General features: G+C 35.3%; 1 protein-coding gene across 4 annotated transcripts in view; it reads left to right on the top strand.

The window, feature by feature from the left end:
- Window positions 1–23,329, top strand: part of LOC148946154 (CDK5 and ABL1 enzyme substrate 1) — a 129,367-nt gene that overhangs the window by 93,737 nt on the left and 12,301 nt on the right. For all 4 annotated transcript variants that reach the window (XM_089098223.1, XM_089098221.1, XM_089098222.1 and 1 more), the window contains exons 6-8: window positions 7,035–7,126; window positions 15,087–15,246; window positions 22,257–22,363. In XM_089098223.1, coding sequence (XP_088954349.1) covers window positions 7,035–7,126; window positions 15,087–15,246; window positions 22,257–22,363 — 359 coding nt within the window. The remainder of the gene's footprint in view (window positions 1–7,034; window positions 7,127–15,086; window positions 15,247–22,256; window positions 22,364–23,329) is intronic.

Here is a 23,329-nt window from a genome sequence, read left to right as displayed (position 1 = left end):
TTTGTAAAATTTCAAAGATATATACTACGATGAAAACCTATGCAATACTTTTATTATATAAAATTCCAAATTTTTACGATAAGTTTTAGAAAAAAAAAATAGCTTCTGAAAGATATACAATATGACAGCTAATCGGTTAAAATGCCTAAGTCAGGGTGGGTGTTTTGGCTGTATTTACTTCATTCGCTCATTTTTGTCAGTATTGTTGTCAAAAAGAAACAACTTCGGTTCTTCTACAAATGTTTTGTCTTCTGGAAGTAAAAATGCCCAAGTGACAAAATTCGATTGAAACATTAAATCTGTAATAATAAAACTTGAATTTGTATTTTCGAGAATATTAGTTCGGTAATTAGTTCTGGTAACTAATCCTTATGATACCTAATAAGAGCATTCAAATAAGGAAACTAATACAGCAAAAACACTTGACTTTGTTGGTTTTACTTGGACCATTTGCTACTAAAACTTTTGACTTTAGACTCGATTTTTTGAAACCTAGCTTTGTCAACCTTATTATCTGGCAGATATTTTTGAGTTGGGATTTGTGGGCGTAAGTTGCATTTCGAGATTTCCCGAAAAAGCTATGAAAAAGAAAATTCAACAAAGTAATATTTTAATTTTATCAGATCTTGTGGAATGTTGGATGCTATTATACCTATTTCCTTACCTTGTTAAAATTGTATTGTTGCATTTGTGCAGAATGCAAATGTTTGTATTATGTCTTGCTAGCCACGTAAGCAAAGATCAATCTTCTCATCCATAACCCTGCTCACCCTACCCTGATTTCATAAGATTTTTATTATTTTCTCCTATTTCCATATAATTTGCATATTTCCACGTTTTCTTGAATTCACCCCAAGCCTTATCCCCTATCCCTCTCTTAATTTTTGAAATTTTATTCTTCTTGAAATGGATTCCTGTATTATTACCTCTACCCTGTAGAATACGCCCTTTCTAAGTTTAGACAGATGCATCTCTAAAGAATATGGATCTTTTTTTCAGTTTCTGGAATTTCTAACTAATCCAGTTCGAAGTGTCTGAATTCGTCAGTCAAAATGTCGATACGATAGTTATTTTTTAACGTCTTAACGTTTCAAGTTACATATATATTCTTTAAATTATTGAAATTATTTTGGCCTCAGGAAAAGCAATGGCCCAAGAACCAATCCAGGACGGGGACCAACACATCTTCGCAGATCTCCACCAAAGCGCTTAACCCGACTTAGAACCAAGCAGTAAGAAGTCCCTGGGACATCCAGTCGACTGGAGACTTTGTACAATTCTGGTCCCATCTTGGTCACAACATGGTTTTCAGCACTTGGCGATGCTCTTCTATCAACAAGAGTCGAAATCCCGCACAGACAATCTCAAGCCTATTATCTCGCCTCGTTATATATTCATGTCTACAAATATTATGTTACTACGAGGAGACAACTCACAGTGCATAAATTAGCCAGGAAGAGGTTTTTCAAGCCGAAAACGCCCACCAAAACTGACCAAGACCAGAAAAATAATCCATTAATAAAAATCCTGTGCGGATGCTGTGTTGTTTACTAGGCTAAAATTTCCTCGAGGGGCACCACTTCTAAAGTGGGAATAGAGTTGACCGCAAGGCCCCCAGTCTTGCGGGTACCCCGATAGGGTCAAGGCAGCCCTTTGCATAGGCCATTATCCACAGACCTGGATCTTACGCCCTGCCGCAGTTGTCCTCCTATAGAGGATCCTCCCACGATAGTGTTCTGCGTCACCATGCAATTTAACCCATTGCTGGGAGAAGATTTGTAACCCACGGGATGTGTGCACATACACCGGAGGGCTCTGCTGAATTTTCCTTTGAGGGGCCTTCTTCCCCCTCCACCTGTATTTACGGCCCCCGGGTGAGGGTGTCCCAGTTTCTGGGACAAATTTCCTGGGACAAATAGATCCCCAGGGACAAATTCCCCCTTGGTCCTTGCCTCCTATGGAGGTACCCTACATATCCGTAGGGCGTTTGCCTATCCACTACCTGGGGACGCGCTGAGTGGCGTGGGGAAGGCCCCTTCTGAGTAGTAGACTCGGTTCTTAGCAGTTTCGAAGTAGAAAGGAAAAACCGTTAGCTAAGCTTTTTTTCCTTAAGAAGCGTCAGCAGTCACGGCTTTCCAGCCGAACAATTGTTTTTCGACCGTAGTTTCTCTTGTGGGTCTGAACTTTATTCCAATTTTTAGGTTGTTTTTATGATTCGTTCAGTTGTATAATATGTCAATATATGGAATATTGACAAATAACAAGGGTCCAACCAAATGAAAGTCTGATGGACGAGATCAGGGCAGTAGGGGTGATTTGGAAGGGTCTCCCACCCCAGTTATGGCCTTTTTCTAGATTTAGCAGTGACAAATTTGGGTGCACATCTTCATGTAGAAAAGTCACACCTTTAGTCGAGTTCACGACGTTTCCTTCGAATGAAAAGGCGTACTTTTTTGTGAGCATATCACTTTAATATTGGTTGTTACTGGCTTGTTGATCTTCAGGGTAGTCACAATAGGTAGTCTTCAGTGAATTCCAGAATACTGTAAGCATGACAAGGCCTGCCATTAAAAAAAAACAAAAAACACCGTGCACTCTTGACTAAAGGTGTGATTTTTCTTCATGACAATGCGCGTTCACATACGGCACTGCAAAACCAAGAAACTGTTCTCTCCTAACGCCCATACTGCCCTAGCTTTGCCTTTCAGATTTCTTTAAATCTCTTTAAGAGGATCTACACGGAAAACATTTTCGAGCCAATGAAGCAGTTAAAAATGAGGTGCAAAAGTTGCTTCGAGATCAACCTAAAGAATTTGATGCCAGAGCCATACACAAATTAGAACAATGGCGGGACGAGTCTACAAATTTTGTTCAGGACTGTGTTAACAAGTAGCAAAAGTTTTGAATTGAGTTAAAACATCGTTTCGAAGCTACAGCGATTTGCATCGTTACTTCTTGAATGACCCCCGCATTAGCTATTGGTTTTGTAATGCAGTTTTAAAATTATTTTTAATCAAATTTGCGCATAAAACATTGAGTGAGTATTCCCCCAAATCTCTATTTAAAGATTATTTAGCTTAAGTTTAATTTCTATTGCCTCACGAAAAACTTGTTTAACACCCAAATCATCGCTAATGACGGAGGGGCTTTCAAAAAGTATGGCATGACAAGGGTTTTTAAACATTTGGATGGTTTAAGCAGAATCAAAAGAACTTTGAACTGCATTAGAATTATTGAACAGTCTAGGCATATTCTCCCCCCACCCTCCCCCCCCCAAAAAAAAATTCTCCCTTGCGGAAAATCCCCCCTGGATAATTCTAACCCATATTCCCCCTGTATGATTCCAGTTGTTCGTTAGAACGGAAATTGAAAGTTATTGATTGCTGTTAAAACTACTGTTCATCCAAAATTTTGACTAGATAATCAAATCTTGTTCAAAATTTTACTTAGAATCCAATGTTTGAATTGTCCAACAGGAAACTGAAAAAGCGGGTAGTTACCAATCAGTTTACAAGTATTGGTACATACACTTTAACAGCAATAAATAATTTTCAATTTCCCTTCTAATGAACATCTTGAATTATCCAAGGGGAATATGGGTGGGAATTATCCGGGGAATTTTCTGCGGGGGTGGAGAATACACCGGCTACCGTTTTTATGATGGAAAGGCAGTGTGCTCTTCATCGTTATTTATGTTTATCTTCTTGTAGTATACATTGTCTATTTAATATTTATTATTATGTTTACTAATTATATTTGTCGTTTATTTAAAGATATATAATTTATTAATTATTTGATATTGTGTTTGTTTATTATCTTTATATTTAAATGTATTTTTCATTTTTTTTCCTCCCCCTAACATCATCAAATACGCATTGATTGTCGTGAAATTACAAACAAACCTACGGCAATTTTTTTCAGTAATGTTTTCTCATTTTCTTCTTAATAATTTTACAGTAAAAAAAAGAAACATCTAGTAGAAACAAAGAGGGACACTATTAGTTTGATCTAGCCGCCGGTATTATAAAAAGCTAAAGGGATTTTTTTTGCTATGCAAATTTCGTGAATTAGATTGTAACACATTAAAAGTTAAGATAAATTTGTCAACTTTTTGGATTTTACAAAATTAGCGTAATATTTTCCAACAGATAGATATTTTATCTTTAATTTTGTTTAAGGATCAACAGTTTTTCTTTGATAAATATAGAACAATTATATTATTATTACCGTATTCGTTTGGATGCTTAGCCAGTTGAGACGATTGAAAAAAAAATCGTTACACCTAATTTTTTATTTCTGAACCTATGGCAAGATTGGAAATTAAAAAAATTTATGATTCTTTTCAGTGATCTTTTGTGTATACATAATAGGGTTAGCAGTGCCGGGCATGTCAAGTGCAAAATAGACCAGTTCTTCTTTTTAGATTTTTACCTGTGATAAAATACAAGATTTTAGCTTTTGTCCCTTATATTACAGAACTAGGAAAAACACACTAAGCTACCGCTTGTAATTGGTATTTGTTCGCTGTTTTCCTGCTTTTTATGCTGTTAATGACCCTTTTTAGTTTACTAGTTTTATTTGTTTGATTATTTTGATAGGCCATGGTCTGTATATGTATACATATGTTTTTTAATTTTATTATTGATTCTAATTATACTACGGTGCGTTATTTTGCCAATTTTATGTGTATGATTGTTTTTAAACCTATTTTTTGAAGTTACTCTGTTTTTTTAACTCTGAAATACGAATTCGGCTCAGCCGCGTTTGTGACAGCTATTTAGCCATGCCATGCCATGGTCAAACATACTATAGAACGTTGTGGCTTCTTTTTATTACTTGATTTTGGGGAAAAAATCATGCGAGTGACGTCATATTTATGAATACACTCGAAAAGCATACATACGTCATATTTGCCTCGGTAGGGGTTTTATTGTTTTTAGTTTCGATGATGCAGGCAAAATTGCACATGAAACATACATACATTAAAAAGAATTTATGAAAATCAGTAACATAACAAATTATTTCATAATGTACCGACGGTCTGAAGTACTTGAGTAAATCTTCCCTTGGACTATGTAACAACTGGGATATATATATGTCAGAAATTCCCTTGCGGAGTGCGGTATTGAACCTGAAATCCCCGTATTGGCAGGAACGGTTAGCTCCACTGCACTACCTCAAGGGTAACTAATTGTATTATTTTATAAGTTTATTATTGGGAGAATCACAAGTTCCTATCTTTAATCAATTCAAATTGTCCTGTTGGCTTGAAGCTTCGCTTAGGTGCATGGATAGTAAATAAAACGACAGTGTTGTCATAATTGTTTAGGTTGAACCTCTTTTTTGAATAGTTTGCTTTTTAAGGAGTTTTTAATGGAATTGAACTACAAAGCACACCATTAGACTAATATGAAGGATGGGTCTAGTTAATTATTCCTATATAGAGCTTTCGGACAAGGCGGTTCTAGCGGTGTACTCTTTTGTTTTGATCTGACTCTATTTTTAGGAGTTATGGGCTATTATATTTCTTAGCATTGGACGTGATCGTCTCTTACTAGGTTGCTAGCTACCGTTGCAACCCGGATTAACGAATTTATTATCATTTCTTATATGTAATTATAGTGAAACTATAGGATGACGTTTGTTGCAACTGAGATTGGTTTTTTACTATATACTATAATTAACAAAATAAACCTGATTACAAACAGGAAAAAGTCTATGGCTTTTTCTTCTTTGAAATAGTAAGAGACAAACCTCAAACAATCAAGTAGATAACTAAGTCCAATGTATGCAATGGGTTGTTATTCCAATTATCGTCTTTTAATGTAATCATCGATATAATGATTCCTTTTATTACTTCAGTTAAAATGGGCTACAGTTCGTTCCTTAATGTAACTTCTTCTTAAATCAAGATGTATTACTAATGGATATAGTTTTTTCACCTCTTATGCTGAGATGTCCAACTGGTAGTTGGCATTTAACATAGCTTAAGGAAAATTCATCATCTATATAATGATTCCTTATAATACTTCAGTTACTATGGACTACAGTTCGTTTTTTATGTAACAAAAGAAAAAAAAATTCTTGTCGAAGGATAAACATGTATAAATATTGCATTCACTTATTACGTCATATATGGTTATACGAAAAAATCAATCCCTTTGTATCTTTTCAAAATAGTGTAAACAGTATCAATATGATTATATGTACCTTAGTTTTCAAAAGTTTCCGATGGTACAATAGTAAGCATACTAGTGGCTACGATAGCTGGCATTCATCAAAAATGGCAATAAAAATGTAGTTTTTAGTGGAATTTAAATAAAAACAAGTCTTTAATTTAATTAAATTTTGTTTTTTTAATAAAAAAAGGCGCTCGAACTTTTAATTTCTGTTCGAATGAGCCCTCTCGTAACATTCTAGGACCACTGGGTCGATACGATCACCCCTGGGAAAAAAGCCAAATAAACACGCATCCATGATCTTTCTTCTGGCAAAAAATACAAAATTCCACATTTTTCCAAATAGGAGCTTGAGACCTATGCAGTATGGTTCTCTGTTACGCTGAATCTGATGGTGTGATTTTCGTTAAGATTGTATGACTTATAGGGTTTTTTTTCCCCTTTTTTGAAAATAAGGCAAATTTTCTCAGGTTCGTAAATTTGGAAGGGTAAGACTAAACTTGTTGAAACTTACATATTTAAAATCATCATGAAAATCTGATTCTTTTGATGTATCTATTGGTATCAAAATTCTGTTTTTTAGAGTTTCGGTTACTATTGAGACGAGTCGCTCTTACTATAATAGTTCGTTACCACAAATTGTTTGATTGTTTTCTTTTCCATCCGCTATTTCTCATGGGAGGGGTGATTATAGAATCTTAGGGAAGAAGGTAAAAAAAGAGCGAATAAATGAAGTCAGGTACAAAAGCTATTGGAATATTGCAAATTTAGCGCTTAACAGCCACTAGATCTCCCTCCTAGCAATTCTTTCCAATGTGAGAAACTCATATTCATCAATCCATTTCTTTGTTTCAGGAGTTTTCTTATCAGCATCTACTTACACCATCTAAGAAGCACACTGATCCTAGCTCTGATACCGGACGCTGTCATGGAAAAAACTTATCTAAGTAAGCATTATTTATGTAAATTTAAGACCTTTTTAAAGCACGGTAACCATATAAGAAAACTTGTGAGCGAGTTTTAATCTAAAAATATGGGGACTGGCTAAAATGCAAAAAGATTTTGTTTTTCATGTCACGTTTATAAAAATGTGAATTGAAAGGAATTTTGGCGTGCTTTGAGCCACACTCCCTGTCTAAATAATGATATCATTATGATCTTGCTAACAGTCCTAATTTATTCATCTTTGTTCAAGGTATCCTCAACCTGCCGAAGCCTACTGAAATAGTTTCTTGCGGAAATGCCTACCTCCATAGAAATAGTTTCTAGCGCCACAAGAAATAAAACTTACATTGACTTGCAAATTTATTTGCCTTACGAGAACAAAAAGGTAGGAAGTTACGTTAGTAGCTGGTTTGGTGTTGAATCAGGAGTTTAGCAAGGGTGTGTCCAGTCCCTGATTATATGACTTATTTTGATGTACTTTGTCCTAAGAAACACGGCGAAGGCTATAGGAATGCATGGAATAAAATGGGAAGCTCAAATTCTTCTGGACTTAGGTTGTCTAGGTAATTTGAGGGTCCTAGAAAAAATTAGCAAAACGAATCAGTTTTTGGAGGTTTTCAGAATACAGTTAGCAAGAACGTGCTTGAACATTAAAGATAAGAAGACTAAGTCGCCTAAACTAGGAAAAAATAAGGATGAAGAAGTGATTCTGGGTAACGAGAAGATCGGCGAAGTTGATAGGTTTACTTGTCGGGGTAGTATTAATAGTGAAGACGGTGGGCGCAGTGACGATGTAAAAAGTAGAATAGCCAAAAGGCAGGGTGTTTTGTCACAGTTGAGAAAATGTTGGAATAACAGAAAGATAAGCCTGCGTACCAAGATTGAAATATTGTAAGCTACAATGATGACAGTGGTCAAGTATGATTTTTAAACGTAGGCAATTCTTAAGACGGAGAAGAATTTGTTAGATATTTTAAAGAGGAATTGTCTATGGATTGTTTTGGGTATCTGTTTGGGTATTTGACTAGGTGTATTTCAAACAATAAGTTCTTCAAAAATGCGGTTCTATTCCACTTTCTAGGACTATAAAGAGAGAAAGGTTGAGATGTTAGGACACATTTTGCGGGTATTGCCAAAGATTGTCCTTTCGGCCATGAAGGATGAAGAAGTTTTACGAAGCATGTGTTAAAAACTGGAGAGGGAGGTCTCTAGAAACACCCATACTGCCCTAAGCTTGCCTTTCGGATTTCTTTGGATCCCTTAAAAGGATCTACACGGAAGACATCTTTGATCCAACGATGAAGTTAACAACCTAGTGCAAAAGTGGCTTCGATATCAATCTAAGGAAATTGATGCCAGAGGCATACACAAATTAGAATAAAAGCGGAACAAGCTTATAATTGTTGTTCAGGACAGTGTTGACAAGTAGCCAAAGTTTTGAAATTATTAAGTAAATCATTTCTGAACTACAGCGATCTGTCTCGTTACTTTTTCAATGCAACTGAGCGAATTTCAATTCCCACCGCAATAAATGCCAGATTTTTTACCAAAAAGCTTCGTTTCCCCCAAACCGAAAATAATTGTTGCAAACAATTATTGGTGAAATTCCGTAAAGAAGATGCGTTACTGGAGAAATCTTTCGCGAAATTTGTGCGCGACATTAAAAAGATTCATAATATGAAGATGAAACTGGTGAATTTATTTCATTTAAGAAAAAATATTGGAATAATATCATGTTTTGATTTTCTTAAGATTGTTTTCGACCCTAAAATACTCTTTTGAATACGTATTCGTTTTAGTGATAGAAGTTAAAGTGCCTAGGGCAGTGAAAATAAAAACTGATTGTTTAAATTGGTTAAGTGGAAATTATTAAGCATGTATTTTTATAATTTACCAAGGACGCTAAGAATGAAATCGAAATCTTCAAACGTGTAAAATGGGAACTTACAAAACTATATACGTCTTAAAAAAAAATAGGAAACCTGGGTCCTCAATTTTTATTGAAAAAGACCTCCCTACACACTTAGGTAATTTTACGCCTAGCAGGCGCTAAGTTTTAAAATACGAAACGCGTAAGAAAAATAAGCAAAACACGAATTAAAAAATTAAATCATCACAGAGCTCTAGAAACTGTAACTTTCCTGATTGCTGTAGAAAAAGACAAATTCGAAAAAATAACAAACAAGAAAAATGCATATTATTCAAATTATTCTAGGTTAAAAACTTCAAATTATTTGTTAATTGACTCACCTTCAAAAACATCTTTTTAGAAAGAAAAATCAGGTTATCCTACTCTGTTATATATACCCCTTTAGTTGACATATCAATAGGATCCTTGATACTTGTCGGTTCTTGGAAACACACCCAAAAAGTGAAGTTAGGTTAATCCCAATAAAAAATAACAAAACGTGAGGATAAAATGATACTTTAGAAACAAAATTATGGAAACCTAACCCAACTTAACCTAACGTAACCTAAACTAACCCCCACTGTTAATATGCAAATATATAGGCCAAATTATACAATTTCTTTCTTTAAACAATTCAAGTGGAACCACGAAGGGAATAACTTACGCAACGAAAAATTTTAATAGTTGTAAAAGAAGCAAAAGAAAATTCTACTACCACTACTACTAACAACTAACTGCAGCACCAAGTCGCCAGAGGTCGATACAGCAACGCATGCTCCTCCTCCATCCCAATCTGTTCGAAGCCTTCCTCTTTAAACCCTCCCAAGAAGTTCTCATTTCCCTTAAATCTTTCCTCATGACATCCTTCCACCCCATTCGAGGACGACCTGCTTTTCGTTTGACCTTACAAGGCAAGGATGATATTTGGCAATCTTTCGTCCTTCAGCTGCAGAGCGTGTCCTAGCCATCTCAATCTTTCTCTCATTATACCCCTAGACAGTAGGATTGAAGCACATTTTCGTACAGCTTACTGTTTGAGATACAGTCAGTCAGTCCTGTTTGAGATACAGTTACCCAAAACGGTCCGTATGCAATTTATCTGAAAAACATCAGCCAAATCTTAGTCCTCTTTTTGGAGCGCCCACGCTTCAGAACAGTACTTGACCATTATCATCACTGTAGTTTCCAATAGTCTAATCTTGGTTCGCAGACTTATCTACCCATTCTTTCAAACTTTTTTCATCTGTGTAAAATACTCTGGGCTTAGGTTATTCTACTTTTAACATCTTCAGTATCTTCACTGGACTCGTCGTCTTTACTAATAAAACTACCAGCAGAGGTAATTGAATCTGCCCGCTTGATCGACCTTATCGTTACCCAACATCACCTCTTTACCTTCACTTATTCCCAGTCTTAGTGACGTAGTTTTCTTAACATTAATTTTCAAGTCTATTCTTGGACTCTGAACTTGGAAAACCTCTAGAGATTCATTCATTTTACTAACATTTTCATCTAAGATGCTTAAACCATCAGCAAAATCTAAGTCTAGGAGAGTTTTACTTACCCAATGGATTCCGTGTTTTCCCATTGCCTTTTCTGTGCTTCATTAGACAAAGTTCATCAAAATGATCCATATAAATGGGGATAGGACGAAACCCTGCTTAACTCCTGATTTGATACGAGAAAAAATCCTCATTTCCTACCTTAACCGCAGTAATGTTATTCTTGTAGATAGCATTAATCACTTTAATTATTTATCTGGTATACCATACAAGAATAGGACCTTCGCTAAAGTCCCTATTTGCTTAATCAAACGCTTGCTCATAATCCATGAAACTGAGGACTACAGGGGCTTGGTGACTTCTCAATTATTAATCTAAGAGTGAAAATTTGGTCGACGTATCCTTTATCTGAAGCATTTCTAAGTCTAAAAAGTATTATCATACTAAGTAATTTGCTTCCTACAAAACCATGCTAATGCCTCTATAATTATCACACTCCCTCTTATCACCTTTCTTATAGAGGGGTTTAATTAGAGTGTTTCTTAGAATTGCCAAGTACTTTCCCCTTTTCAAAAATCGTGTTTATAATCTTCAGTGACTTATCTCTCTTCATAACCACCATATTAAAAAAAACTCATTTACCTTACTATCAGCACCTAGGGCTTCACTATTTTCAACCCTTTTAACACTGTCACTAACTGTTGCTCACAAAATAAATCTTTCTTCACATCCAAAGCATCACAGACTTATTCATTCTTTTCTTTATCTTTTCCTGTAACTTTGTCATGCTTTAGCACATTCTCAAAATATTCTGCCCATCTCTCTTTAACTCTTTTCTTGTCTCTAATTGTGGCCCCGTTCCTATTTTTAATTAGGACAAGTCCAGACTGACTATTACCTCTCAACTTATTAACCTGCCAATGCAATATTTTACTATTGTCGTCTGCCTGCATCTTCCAGATGTTCAATAATTGTATCCATTGCCTCCACTTCACACCTTCTTAATTCGTATTTTAACGTGTTTTTTTTTCACTTTCTCTACATTCCTTTTATTTACATGTGATCTATCATTCAAATGAATCCTTGTACAAGCCCTTCCTCCTCTCTATTAAACATATTTTTAGTATTTTCACTAATATTCCTAGCTGCATTACCAAATTTCTTCTTTAAAGACTCCATCAGTGACTTCACAAACTATTTTCCTAAAATGATTTAGAATTCAACTGCTCCCGCAAATTTTTGTCCCAAATTCATATCCTGGAGTCTACCAACGTCATGGCTTCCCGGGAGGTAGTTACCCTTCCAAAATTTCTGCTTTAGATTAATTCTAGACACTGCTGGATCTAGACGATGATGATCTTTACTTTATGACATCATTAGCAGCGCTCCTATATACCCTAGTATATTTTATTGATTCAGCCCGTCTTTGTTTTACAATCCCATAATCGTTAAGGTTTGCTGTCGTACCATCATGTGAGTTGAACTAAGTTGGGCTCAGGGACTAAAAAATGTTTTATTTTGACCTCCTTGACACTTCGAATTCTACCCATAATCAACTGTTCCACCAAATTACTTTTTGAGGGTTTAAGCCCGTTTTATTTTTGCTTGTTTATCTATTAATTGTTTTTTCATCTGATCTAATTTTTGTCTCGTCCGCTTACGTGTTCAAAAAGTAATAGACGAAAGAAATGCGAGAATTAATAGGCGCAAAGAAAGAAAAAAACCCATAGTTTTAATTGAATTAGTAGAGAGAGTTTTGCATTGCTTATAATGCATTGCATTGTATGCATTGTAATGCATTGTATTATATTTGCATTGCTTATAGCAAGATCTCTGTTTCAGTATTAATTTTAAAACGAAGAATATGCTCGTAGCTATTTGTGCTTTTCCCACCACATTTGCTTTTGACATGATATGGTCCCTATGTAAATGTATAGTTTTTTTTATTTTGTATTGATTTGTTTGATAAACTGACGGTGTATTCTTTTGCCAATTTTGTGTGTATGACTGTTTCTAAACCTTTCTTGACTTTACTCTGATTTTTGTTTTGACTCCGAAATACGATTTCGTCCCAGACGGGCTAGCTATAGTTATTTTTTCGAATAAATACTATTCTACGTTTTAACAATGATTATAACACTTTATTTTAAAACAATGATTGAGGTCGTTCCAATGTAGGAAATAATTCCATGTCACTTAACATTGAATGACATTTATCTTAGTTTCCATGGATACATTATCGTAGTCAGTAATTTGATTCGCACGGGCGGAATGAGATGTATACTGAAGCATAGATGCCTAGTCTATTGCCGAATCTAAGCCCTTCCATAATTGGCTGAACTTGGTTCGGCCTTTAGAAAAACACTTGCGATTTCTATGTGCTGCAATTGAGGTGTTAGAAAAAAAAATCAGCATAAAAGTGACAATATCCAGCTTTCGCTTAGTTTCTTTTTATTTCGGGGAAGGAATACTGGGTGTGTATATTAGCTCTAATGTGAGGCAGAGGTGGATCCAGGGCAAAAAGTTGGGGGGGGGCAGTGTGACAAGGTCGCCAATAATTGACCAAATTGACTAAATTCGTTAAAAAAAACAAGGAATGAGGGCGCCAGAAAAAAAATCTCAGGGATCCAGGGTCCTCCCGGTCCTTCTGGATCTGCCATTGATATGAGGCTTTCCTGAAAGTAGCTTGTTTCGTTAGATTCGATGCTTGCTTCACACCAGGGTATTTTAATTCTGGTTCTTGTTACTTTTTTTAAATCTAAGCTACTGCATCATATTAGAGTTGTACCAATTTGTATTGAAGGAAGAAAGAAAAAAACAAGCTGTTACAAAGACCCAGACATGTTATCAGTGTTTGGCGTCTGTGTAGTTCCTCTGATTTTTAGAAGTGTTTAATGTTTCAAGTCGAAAACATCCACAAATTAAACTTAGAAGTGACACATTCATTGCCTAGTTTTGATTCGATTGGATCATTTAGCTGGGCCGTATCCAGGATTTTTTTTGGAGGGGGTTTTAATCAATTTTTTTTTTGCGGGGGGGGAGGGGGTACACAAAAAAAAACTAAAAAACACATAAAAAATTTGTTTTTGTCAATTTTGTTACGTTTTTACGAGTCAGACAAACATTTCGGGGGGGGGGGTTTAAGCCTCCTACCCCCCCCCCCTGATACGGCCTTGCCATTCGGTGAAAGGAAAACAATTGGGGTGAAAAAATGTTCAGAAGTTTACCATTTTACTTAGTTCTATGTTTCATGGGCGAAAGATGATAAATTGCTAAAAATTATTCTTTTTGGCAATCTAGGTGAGATAAAAAAATCAGGTGATATCCTTGAATAGGCTTGCAAGGGTTCTTAAGAAGATATTGAAAAGATTATGAGATTTCATAGAAGGGGGTAGAGAGTGTAGCTTTGAAAAGGGCATGGGGATTTTGAGATAAAATAAAACGGACATTTTTGCTGGAAGTATTGTGTAAGAGAGGGGGGCATACCTTGAAAAATAGTAGAAAAATGTGTATTACCTGGAAGTCACAGAAATATTGGTCATACATTAGTAAGCCAAACATGAAGTTCGGTTCCGTACACCTGTTGTAAAACCAACCTAATCAGGCACAGTGTTCTGATATCTTCATTTAGCTAAAAGTATTTTTTTAAGTGACAACTCTGGCAGAAAAGCTGTCCGATGCATGACCAACGTTGCCAACTTTTTGGTCTATGAGTGTGTTCCCTGAGCATCCAAAAATGTGTCATTGTTAGCTAAAAGGTGTCCATCTTGAAGTCTCAAAACTAGAGTTTTTTTTTACCACTTGTATTATTAACCAAAAGACGCCTTATAATCCAATTTCAAAGCGACCAGTTAACATCAAATATATTTCAAACGAAAAAAACAAAATGAATATATAATATTCATACAAAATGACTATGTGTGAAAGTACAAAACTCATGTAAACATGTCAGGCCCTTACTTTGGAGAAAATCATTTACTTACATCATCTCTGGCAAAACGTGAATGCTCAAAAAAAAAGAAAAAACGAGCAAATAGCGCTGCTTTTGAGAAAAGCGAAAAATTTTTCAATCAAAATATATATGAAATTGGGAAATGTTTCGTTTTATGCTAATACTTTACAAAATTTGTCCCTTTTTTATGTCCCAAATTTCTGAAATGTGTCACTATTTTCCCTTTTATGCATTGTGTCCTGACACATGGGAATGTATCATTTTGACGTAAAATGTGATAATCATTTCTGTTCGTTGTAATTTTTATTGAAACTCTACTTTTATTCAAAACAAACTTTGTTTTTATTCGATTCCAGAATGAAACAAAAATATTAAGTGAGACAATATACTTTTTACAGATCTTGTTTTCCATATAAATTTTTGAAACAAAAAACTACTTCCGTTGAAAGCCCAAAAAACCTTGTTTTCACTCTCCTGAAAGATGAGACATACCCTTTCATCTCGGGAGCAAGAGTACGTTTTCTGTTAATCAAAAGGAAAACTGCATTTTTTTTGGAGTCTATTATAGGTCTAATTATATATATATTTTTTTTTTACAGATGTCACTCTATTGATCGTTCGCACAAGCATAGTAGAACTGGATCGCCTCCAGTTGGCCCGCAAGAAGGAGAAGATTTTGTATACCTACCAAGTATGCTTGATAATCCGGCTTTTAGCGTTGGAAAACATAGCACCTTGCTCACATTTCCCTCATATTTGGTACTTTTTCTTTCTTTTTTTCCTCTCTCTGAACAAAAACTGTATCAAATAGTAGCAGACTAATTAGGGTATTTTTGGAAAAGATCGCAAATTAAAGGAAATTTGGAAAAGAAGTAGAGAATCTGTTTTAATTTAAAGAAGAAAGAGAATTATTGAGCGGAAATGAGAAATGGAAAATTCGAATATATGTTTTGTATATTGACGGTTCCAATCTAGATCTATTCTGATTGATTACCGCATAACATTTTGTTTTTTGGCAAGATTTTGTGGGGGAACGGGAAAAACTGTGTTTTGTGTTACGGAAAGAAAAAGTAATGTGCCTAGTTGTTTCCCGCTTCTTTACTCATGACTCTTTCCACAAATTTTAGTGTTTGATCAAAGTTTATAATGAATTTCACGAAGAAGCATAAAATGATGAAATTATTAGGAGATTTAATGTCAGAAATCAGAATCAGTTTTATTGAAGTATGGGATTTCGTTTTCCACTTGACTACCTTCTTCTCAAAACCACTGGCTAAATTGAAAACGTGCGGAATTTTTAGACACTACGCCATTCTTGCCGGGATCATGATCGAGGACTCAAATAAAATGTTAGATTTATCATTTGCGGTCAAATTCTTTGCTTTTGCGCTTTGAAGTAATCTGACTAGATTACTACAGCGCCACTTTTAAGAGAGCTGACTTTCAGGGCCTATCTGAGATGAACTAAGCTAATTTTTATTGAAAAGTTTTCTTTTTGTTGATGCATGTAATGAGGCATGCGATATGGTGTTAGGGGGAAGGGGATAAATATTTTCTCTTAGGTCTTCACAAAGAGAATACGCTACAGTTTTTTTATGCGTTAGTTTTTACATCGTTAGCATATTTTTCACATACATTTTTTCTTTGGTTGTATGAATTAATGCCATAAATTTTGTAACCAGCGATAGTGATGGAGAATGAAGACCAATAAGAATTAATTAACTTTACGGTGCTGAACCGGAATATGGTCTAATTATTGATAAACGTAGGATGGTATTAACTGTGTGGGAGGTCAAAAGAATCCTTTCAATCCAAAAACAGTATAATAAAATGTGCACAAATCAACACGTGCACTTCTCTAATTAGTTGTAGTATTTTTTCCTGCCAACTCAGATGATAAAATTCTATCTCTTGTTGGACTTGTTCTGTGTAGGTGGAAATCTGCGGGAAAAATTTTGTTTTCACATTACTGAGGGATACTCAATTAAGCGGTAGAAAAATGAATTTTTTGACCTCGTTCTGTAGTCATGGTAACGCATTGTGAACTCTTGGAAAGTTTTGCCTATACATGGGACTGATATTCCGTAATTAAGTGATCCGTTAAAAGTGCGTTTTTCTCTGTCTGATTTTAAGGAGCAGAAATAGCTTGTACAAGATGTTGAAACTAAAACGGGCAGAAGTTAATATGAATCAAAAAACAAACATAAATTATGAAAAACTATGAAGCCAAAGACAGGGATCAACATAAAAAGCATGGTTTTGCTGCCCCACTCAATCCCCCGAAAGGGCTAAAGTGTCATATGTGGTTTATGTAAATCTAAGTAAATTGCTTGAATTGCAAGTTTAAGCATAACCAAAGCCAAGGCCGTATCCAGGGGGGGGGGGGGTTTGGGGACCCCCATAAAAAAAATTTGTCTCGCTTGTAAAAACGTAACAAAAATGAATATATTTTTTTGGATGCGTTTTTTAAAGTTTAAAAAAATTATCCTCTCGAAAAAAATATCGTGAATATCGTGAACGGCCCTGACCAAAGCATAACCATTTATTTTTCCTATACCTTTAAAAAGAAAGGATTTAAAGAGTCTATTTAAAACAGTAAAACTAAATGAATTTTTTGTAATCGTTTTATGTTGAGGATTTTTACCACAAATAGGTATAGCGTCGTCGCTTCATAAATCTTCCAAAAAGCTAGAGTACTAAAAAAACAAAACGAAAAAAACTTTTGTATTCTGACCAATGGTGTATGTTGCGCAGGTACCGATCTCCTGATTCAATGCCTTCGACTGGGAGTACAATGCGTGGTTGGGGGGCTAATCATCTGAAGTTCCCCGTGTCCCCCCCCCCAGATTCCTTAAGGTACCCATTTAGAGCTGGGTCGACTCTGGCTGAGCTTACAGAGTCGCACCATTAACTTCCGTTCCAAACCAAATAACCAGCCACATGAGGACTCGAACCCCTGACCTCGGGATTTCAAGTCTGGAGCGCTAAACACTCGGAGATGAAATAAGTTGATTGAATTGAAAATTTGGTTTTGGGAACTGATTTGCTTTACGTTTGAAGGGGACATATTTAATAGGAACAAATTGATTTTTACAAATATACCGATATCGAAAAACAGAGTTTCTGGGAGTTTTGGCAGTTTTTAGTTTTTGAGTTTAGTTATATTGCAGTATTTAATATATCAAAATGCAAAAAGAAAAATTCTTAAAAGATAGATTTTGATTTCCCCAAAGTGCACAGGACACTGTTTTTGTAGGGTCTGAAAAGCAGGAGCACCAACCCTGTTTGGTTAGGTTCAGTTTCTCCACTCACAGTAATTTTTGCCTGTTTTAGGCTGGACTTTTTGTATAAGACAATTTATTGCTCTCTTAAGCTTTAGCTCTTTACTTTTTATAAAAAAAAATGTAAATTTTAGTTTAATTTATGTTCTTTATTTTTGTTGGCATAGCTTTTGCATATATTAATAGTAGCAGTAGCAGTGCTGGTCAGTAATCTTTATTGGTTATTATGACACTTCATGTTAATTAATATTAGTCGCGAGGTAGTGGCAGTAATTAATAGTAGACGTCTGATAATGGCATTAATGGTAGGAATAGTCCTTCAATGATTTGCAATTTCTGTATTGCAGCACGAGTTTCATGTGCGTGAACATGAATGTAATAAATTATATTTACCCATTTTGGTGAGAGCTGAACACTATCTTTGAGGTATTTATTTAATATACTCTGATTTTGGACTGCTTTGTCCTTACCAACTTCTACAGAAGTTGACACCATTTGTGATTTGTGCTTAGTTTGTATTGGTTTAGGGTAGTACTGCAATCTTACGGTTGTTCATATGATTAAAAACTAACTAATTAGGAACGTTCCTTAAATTATCCCTGAAAGATCGAGAATTGAAAGATTTTTATAATGTAAAAAAAAGCTGGGTATGGGAAAGACTGGTGTTGTAAGGGGACACGTCAAAAATTTCACTTTGGACCTTTAATCATACAGATTTGCTCTTATTGTATAATCTGATTTCAAGATTGCACAATATATCGAGCTTCCTGCTAAAATGTATTTACGAAACCCGTTTTTTGCATGGGTTATTTTATTATTTCATGGTCCCTACCGACGGGGCTACACTTATCATCTCACCCGCATAGTTCCATGTTTTGGTCATATTAATCGTTGTGATTTTATCAGCTATTTAGAAATTTTGACCCATAGCCTTGTGGAACTAGAGCGAAAAGTGCCTCGCAAATCACAGGTTGTTTAAGGAATACCATATTGTCCTGTTGCTTTTGTTTGTTAAAAGGGTACTATACCTGACCCCAGGTTCTTGGGTCGGTAGTGAGTAAAATGTATTGTCCTTGTGTGTGTTAATAAATTACTATTACTATAACTTTTAATTTGCCACTTAATTAGGCCCTCCCTTAAGTTTCTACGATCACCTGTTATATGCGATGTGGCCGGACATAAAGCTACTCAGAGACACAGCGTTCCTAATCAAGTCAGCGCTTTTTGCGTAGGCTGTTGTGCTGACTTTCCTCTGATCTTCCGACAACTTCTTTTTACCGACTCTCGGGTTTTCCAGACCGTTTATGGGCCCTCGCAGTGGAAGGTGAATTTTCATTTTTGTGTCTATTGGTTACATTTGCCCCGACAATATATTTATGAATAATAGTACATTTTTCGGCCAATTGTATAAGTAAAATTCCAAAAGTTACATTCAGCTTTTGATTGACACCTTTATTAGTCAATCATGTTTTAATTTGAAAACAATATATATTTTTCCTTTCAACCAGGATATAAAACAATTAACAACAGAGACTGCGTTTAAGAGCCTGCGTTCCTGTAGAAATATTAAAGGTTATCAACTAAAACTAGTACAGCTTTGACGCATTTTTGTGTCTGGATGTGAAGTTTTTAATTCGATCAACTTAACCAAGTCACTTCAGCTAATTCAAGAATCCTCCTAACTGATAGAAACATTTTCTTTGTTCATCCTCTTAGCTTCCTCGAAGTTGTTTACCCTCTGAAGTAGTTCCGAATCCGGTTTTCTCCTTGAAGTAATTTTATTCTGTGGTGTAAATAACCTTCAGCTGTTTTTTTAGAGGGAAAATTCACTTGTTTTGGATGATCGAGTCTGATAAAAGCTTTTGTTTCTAAAAAAGAGTAAGAGCCCATCAGTAGTATATGCTCGAATATGAAAATGAGCTTTTTATTTTTTGTGTTTTATCAATCAAATTTATCTCCTCAGCTGATGATAAAAATACAACTAAAATTATTTTTATTTACTGAAGGCCGCATGAGTAAATCAGTTAATTGGCCAAATGATTTTAAAATAATTTTAATTTAGCTAAGTCTATTGCTAATAACTACAACACTAATATACCTGGTGGGCAGGACCACATTTATGAAAAGTACAAGTACCCTTGGGTTCCCAAAGATGCAATTTCACGAAAACACGGCCGTTTTTTCGTGTCCAAAAAAATTTACTGGGTTTTTTTGTGCGAATTTATTCATAACGACGGCCCAAACGCTGCGATGAAATATTTATACTGAGCCGTTGAAAATTGCATCGAAGCCGTTGGACTTGGACCTACTGAAGCTAATTTGATGGACTTTATAAGTTAATCTGGCATGCCAACCCGTAATGACAGCATATAACTACGAACAAAACTCGTATGCTGAACTACTTTTTCTTTCCTTCTCTGTTCATTATTATTATTATTATTACTAGTTTAATGCAATGATTGTAACCTAACATTTTTTCGGAAGAAATCGGTTACTTTTTTCATGGACAAAAATATGACTAGCTGGTTGAACATATTTGCCAAGTAATCGGGAAGAAGTTTATTTTTCTTCGGATTGTCTTGATATTTTTGTAGTTTAAGCTAACTAACGTTTTCGTGGAATGCAGCTTGATTTCAATCATTATATATTTGTTTCCGCCAATAAAAAGGCCACACAAAATATTGTCTTTTCTATTTTGCTTTAAACATCTTTGAAATATTTTATTACTTCTGGTTTTTCGTCATGAAAAAAAATCAAGACTCTATCTCTTTTATTTACCACTTTGGCTAAGTCCATAAAAGTACTTTTGCAAAGAATGACTGTAACCGCAAAGATACACTTAAAAGGAGGTCAATCGGGCTGCTGGTGAGGTTACCATGGGCGTAGGGAGGGGGGCAGCTGCCCCCCTAGACCTTCAAATTTACATTAGATATGGCTGAAAAAGCAGATGGTTTGGAAAAAGCAGTTGATAAAACTCCATCACACTATCAACTGCCCCCCCCTAGACAATATGCTGCCTACGCCCATGGAAGTTACGACTGTTTGCTACCGGCTTGATCACTATTCATCCAAAAATCGTCCGGACAAACAGACAGAAACACTTCCTGTCTCATTTTCTCCGATCCCTTACCTTTTATTAAAATTTGATCGACGTTGTTGCTGTGGGGCTAAACATGAATTAATGAATTCGAATTTAATGATCACTGAATTTAGTATTTCTACGAATTAAAAATAGTAATTTCACCCAGCAGCTCGGAAAAAGCTTCAATATATTATGAATCAAATATTATCATACTCCGCTTTAAGGAATTTAAGCAGCTCATATACTTTCAGCACGCGAGCAGCTTTGATTACTATCTCTAGTTCTGTATTATAACGATGGGCTGGTCTTGACCAGATACATGGATTGCCTACTATGGGCAAACCTTTTTCCCTGTTTATGCCAACAAATTATTCCATACTATCGACAATCGAAATAAATTGTAATGTGCCTTTTAAAATATTTAGCACAGAAACTCATCTTCACCCAAATTTACTATGACTAATCCAAGTATTTGTGATGTCAGACGTATAAAAAATAATGGACAAATTTGACTATGTGAAACACGCTATCCATTGCGCTAAGCAGGATTGTAAACACTTATCAAGAAAACAGAATGATAAGAAATGCATATGCATGTGGCGTCCTTCATATGAAAAACTTTTTTTCCGAAATTAAAGCCTTAAAAGAATTTTCTCAAATACGTGACCTATCTAAATCGTTTTTTTCAAACCGGAAAATAAACATTGCCGAAATTACAATTATTCAAAGAAAGTCGTTCAATCTAATGTGTGAATCCTCTTGCATACAAATTCGCTTCATACAGATTTGATTAACCCAGGTTAGAACGTTTAAGAATAGTAATGACATGAATGCTATGAATGGACAGAATTCATACAAATTAAAATAAATAATCAGTGGCTAGTTTTTTAAAATCTTAGAGATATGGACAAATTTTCTTTCATCAGACAACTTAAGAAAAGAAGATTAATTACTGCTTATGGAAGTGGTCCAATCCATCAAAAACCATTTGATACACCTACTTTCAAAATGGAGCTCACATAGTCATCACACGTTATGAAGATCTGCAAAGCTCGAATTACTAAATAACTCCAACGGGAAAGGAAGAAATGAAACCTTAGATTAGAATTAAATGAGGTTATAAAAATTTACCTTTTTTTCTTTTTTTTGCAATGCAGTCAAAGCAAAAGTTTTTACCTTAATGACTAAAGGAAGAGTTCCGTCGTTAATATGTAGACTTCTGGTGCAGACGCTGTGAATAGTTTTATTAATAGTAGCCAGTGGTATTTCCAGATTTTTGCTCTAAACCACCTTTGGATGTTATCTAGCGTCAAGGACACTCCTCCTTTATTCCTTTTTTTCACTTATTAATGGCGATATTTTTACTAATTGAAAATAAAATTATTTACGTAGGATGTTTTTTCCAGACTTCTGTCATAGATTATGTGAAGCCATCTGACTTGAAGAAGGAGCTGAATGACAAATTCAGAGAAAAATTTCCTCATGTACAAATAACATTAAGCAAACTTCGCAGGTAAGCTCTTTTATTTATCTACTTTGGTATCCTTCTTCAAGAGCGGATCCAGGATTTTTGTTCGGGGGGGGGGGGGTTACCCGATTTTTTCCCGTGAACTTTGTCAAACATCCTACGTAAGCTGATCAGAACCGTTTTTTCGACTAATTTTCGACTCGGTCAAAAATTTCGGGGGGGGGGTTCAAACCGGGTACCTCCCCCTGGATACGGCCTTGTCCTTCTTTAAAAAACCGATAAGTTCCAATGTATATATTTTACTGGATTCTTACTTTGGGATCAAGGCTTTTTCGCAGGTATTTATCTCTACGATAAGCTAACTGTACACCTTAGAATTACAAACTAAACTGAAATATTGGATTTTTTTTTCATATAATTTGCGGAAAGATAGTAAAATATAGGCACGAACGAAAATGAAGTGACTCTTTTACCTGTTTCTATTGAAACCTCTAGCTTTTCTCGATCGGAGGGGGGGATAATACCCGAGGGTTTTATAATTATACAGACCAAAATACGTGTGTGATCCTGATTTCAGGAAGGTGTAATAGCATATATAGATAATATAATTCTGTGATACATTGGAAGTCTATGTTTTAAAACTGAATATTTACATAATTTAAGCCGTTTGCCCAGGCGGCTGCCTACATATATCCTGTTAAAATTGCAACTTTGGTATCTTGATTATTAGAAGAAGCTTCAGGTACTTTTAGACAGGAAAGTTATTACCAAGTGAAACATCAAAGATTATTCAATTACTTTGCTGGTTTTGTTTAGAAAAGTCATCTGATGATTAATTCACGACCATTCTCTAAATGAGGTCAGAACTGTGACGAGTACAAATGGTGGATTATGTCCATGTTTAGGAAATTGGGATGTTTTAAATTCACTTGGCCAGGCGTCACCCACAGACTGTGTTGCCACAGGAGCAGATTGCTTTTAACGATCGAGCATTCTGATTAAAATTACTAT

The sequence above is a fragment of the Artemia sp. Qi Xiang Cuo genome, chromosome 12 (genome assembly GCF_049724085.1).
Source record: "Artemia sp. Qi Xiang Cuo chromosome 12, ASM4972408v1, whole genome shotgun sequence".
Taxonomy (NCBI): Eukaryota; Metazoa; Arthropoda; class Branchiopoda; order Anostraca; family Artemiidae; genus Artemia; species Artemia sp. Qi Xiang Cuo.
The sequence above is the reverse complement of the archived record's forward strand: the minus strand, read 5'-3'. Positions and strand labels throughout refer to the sequence as shown.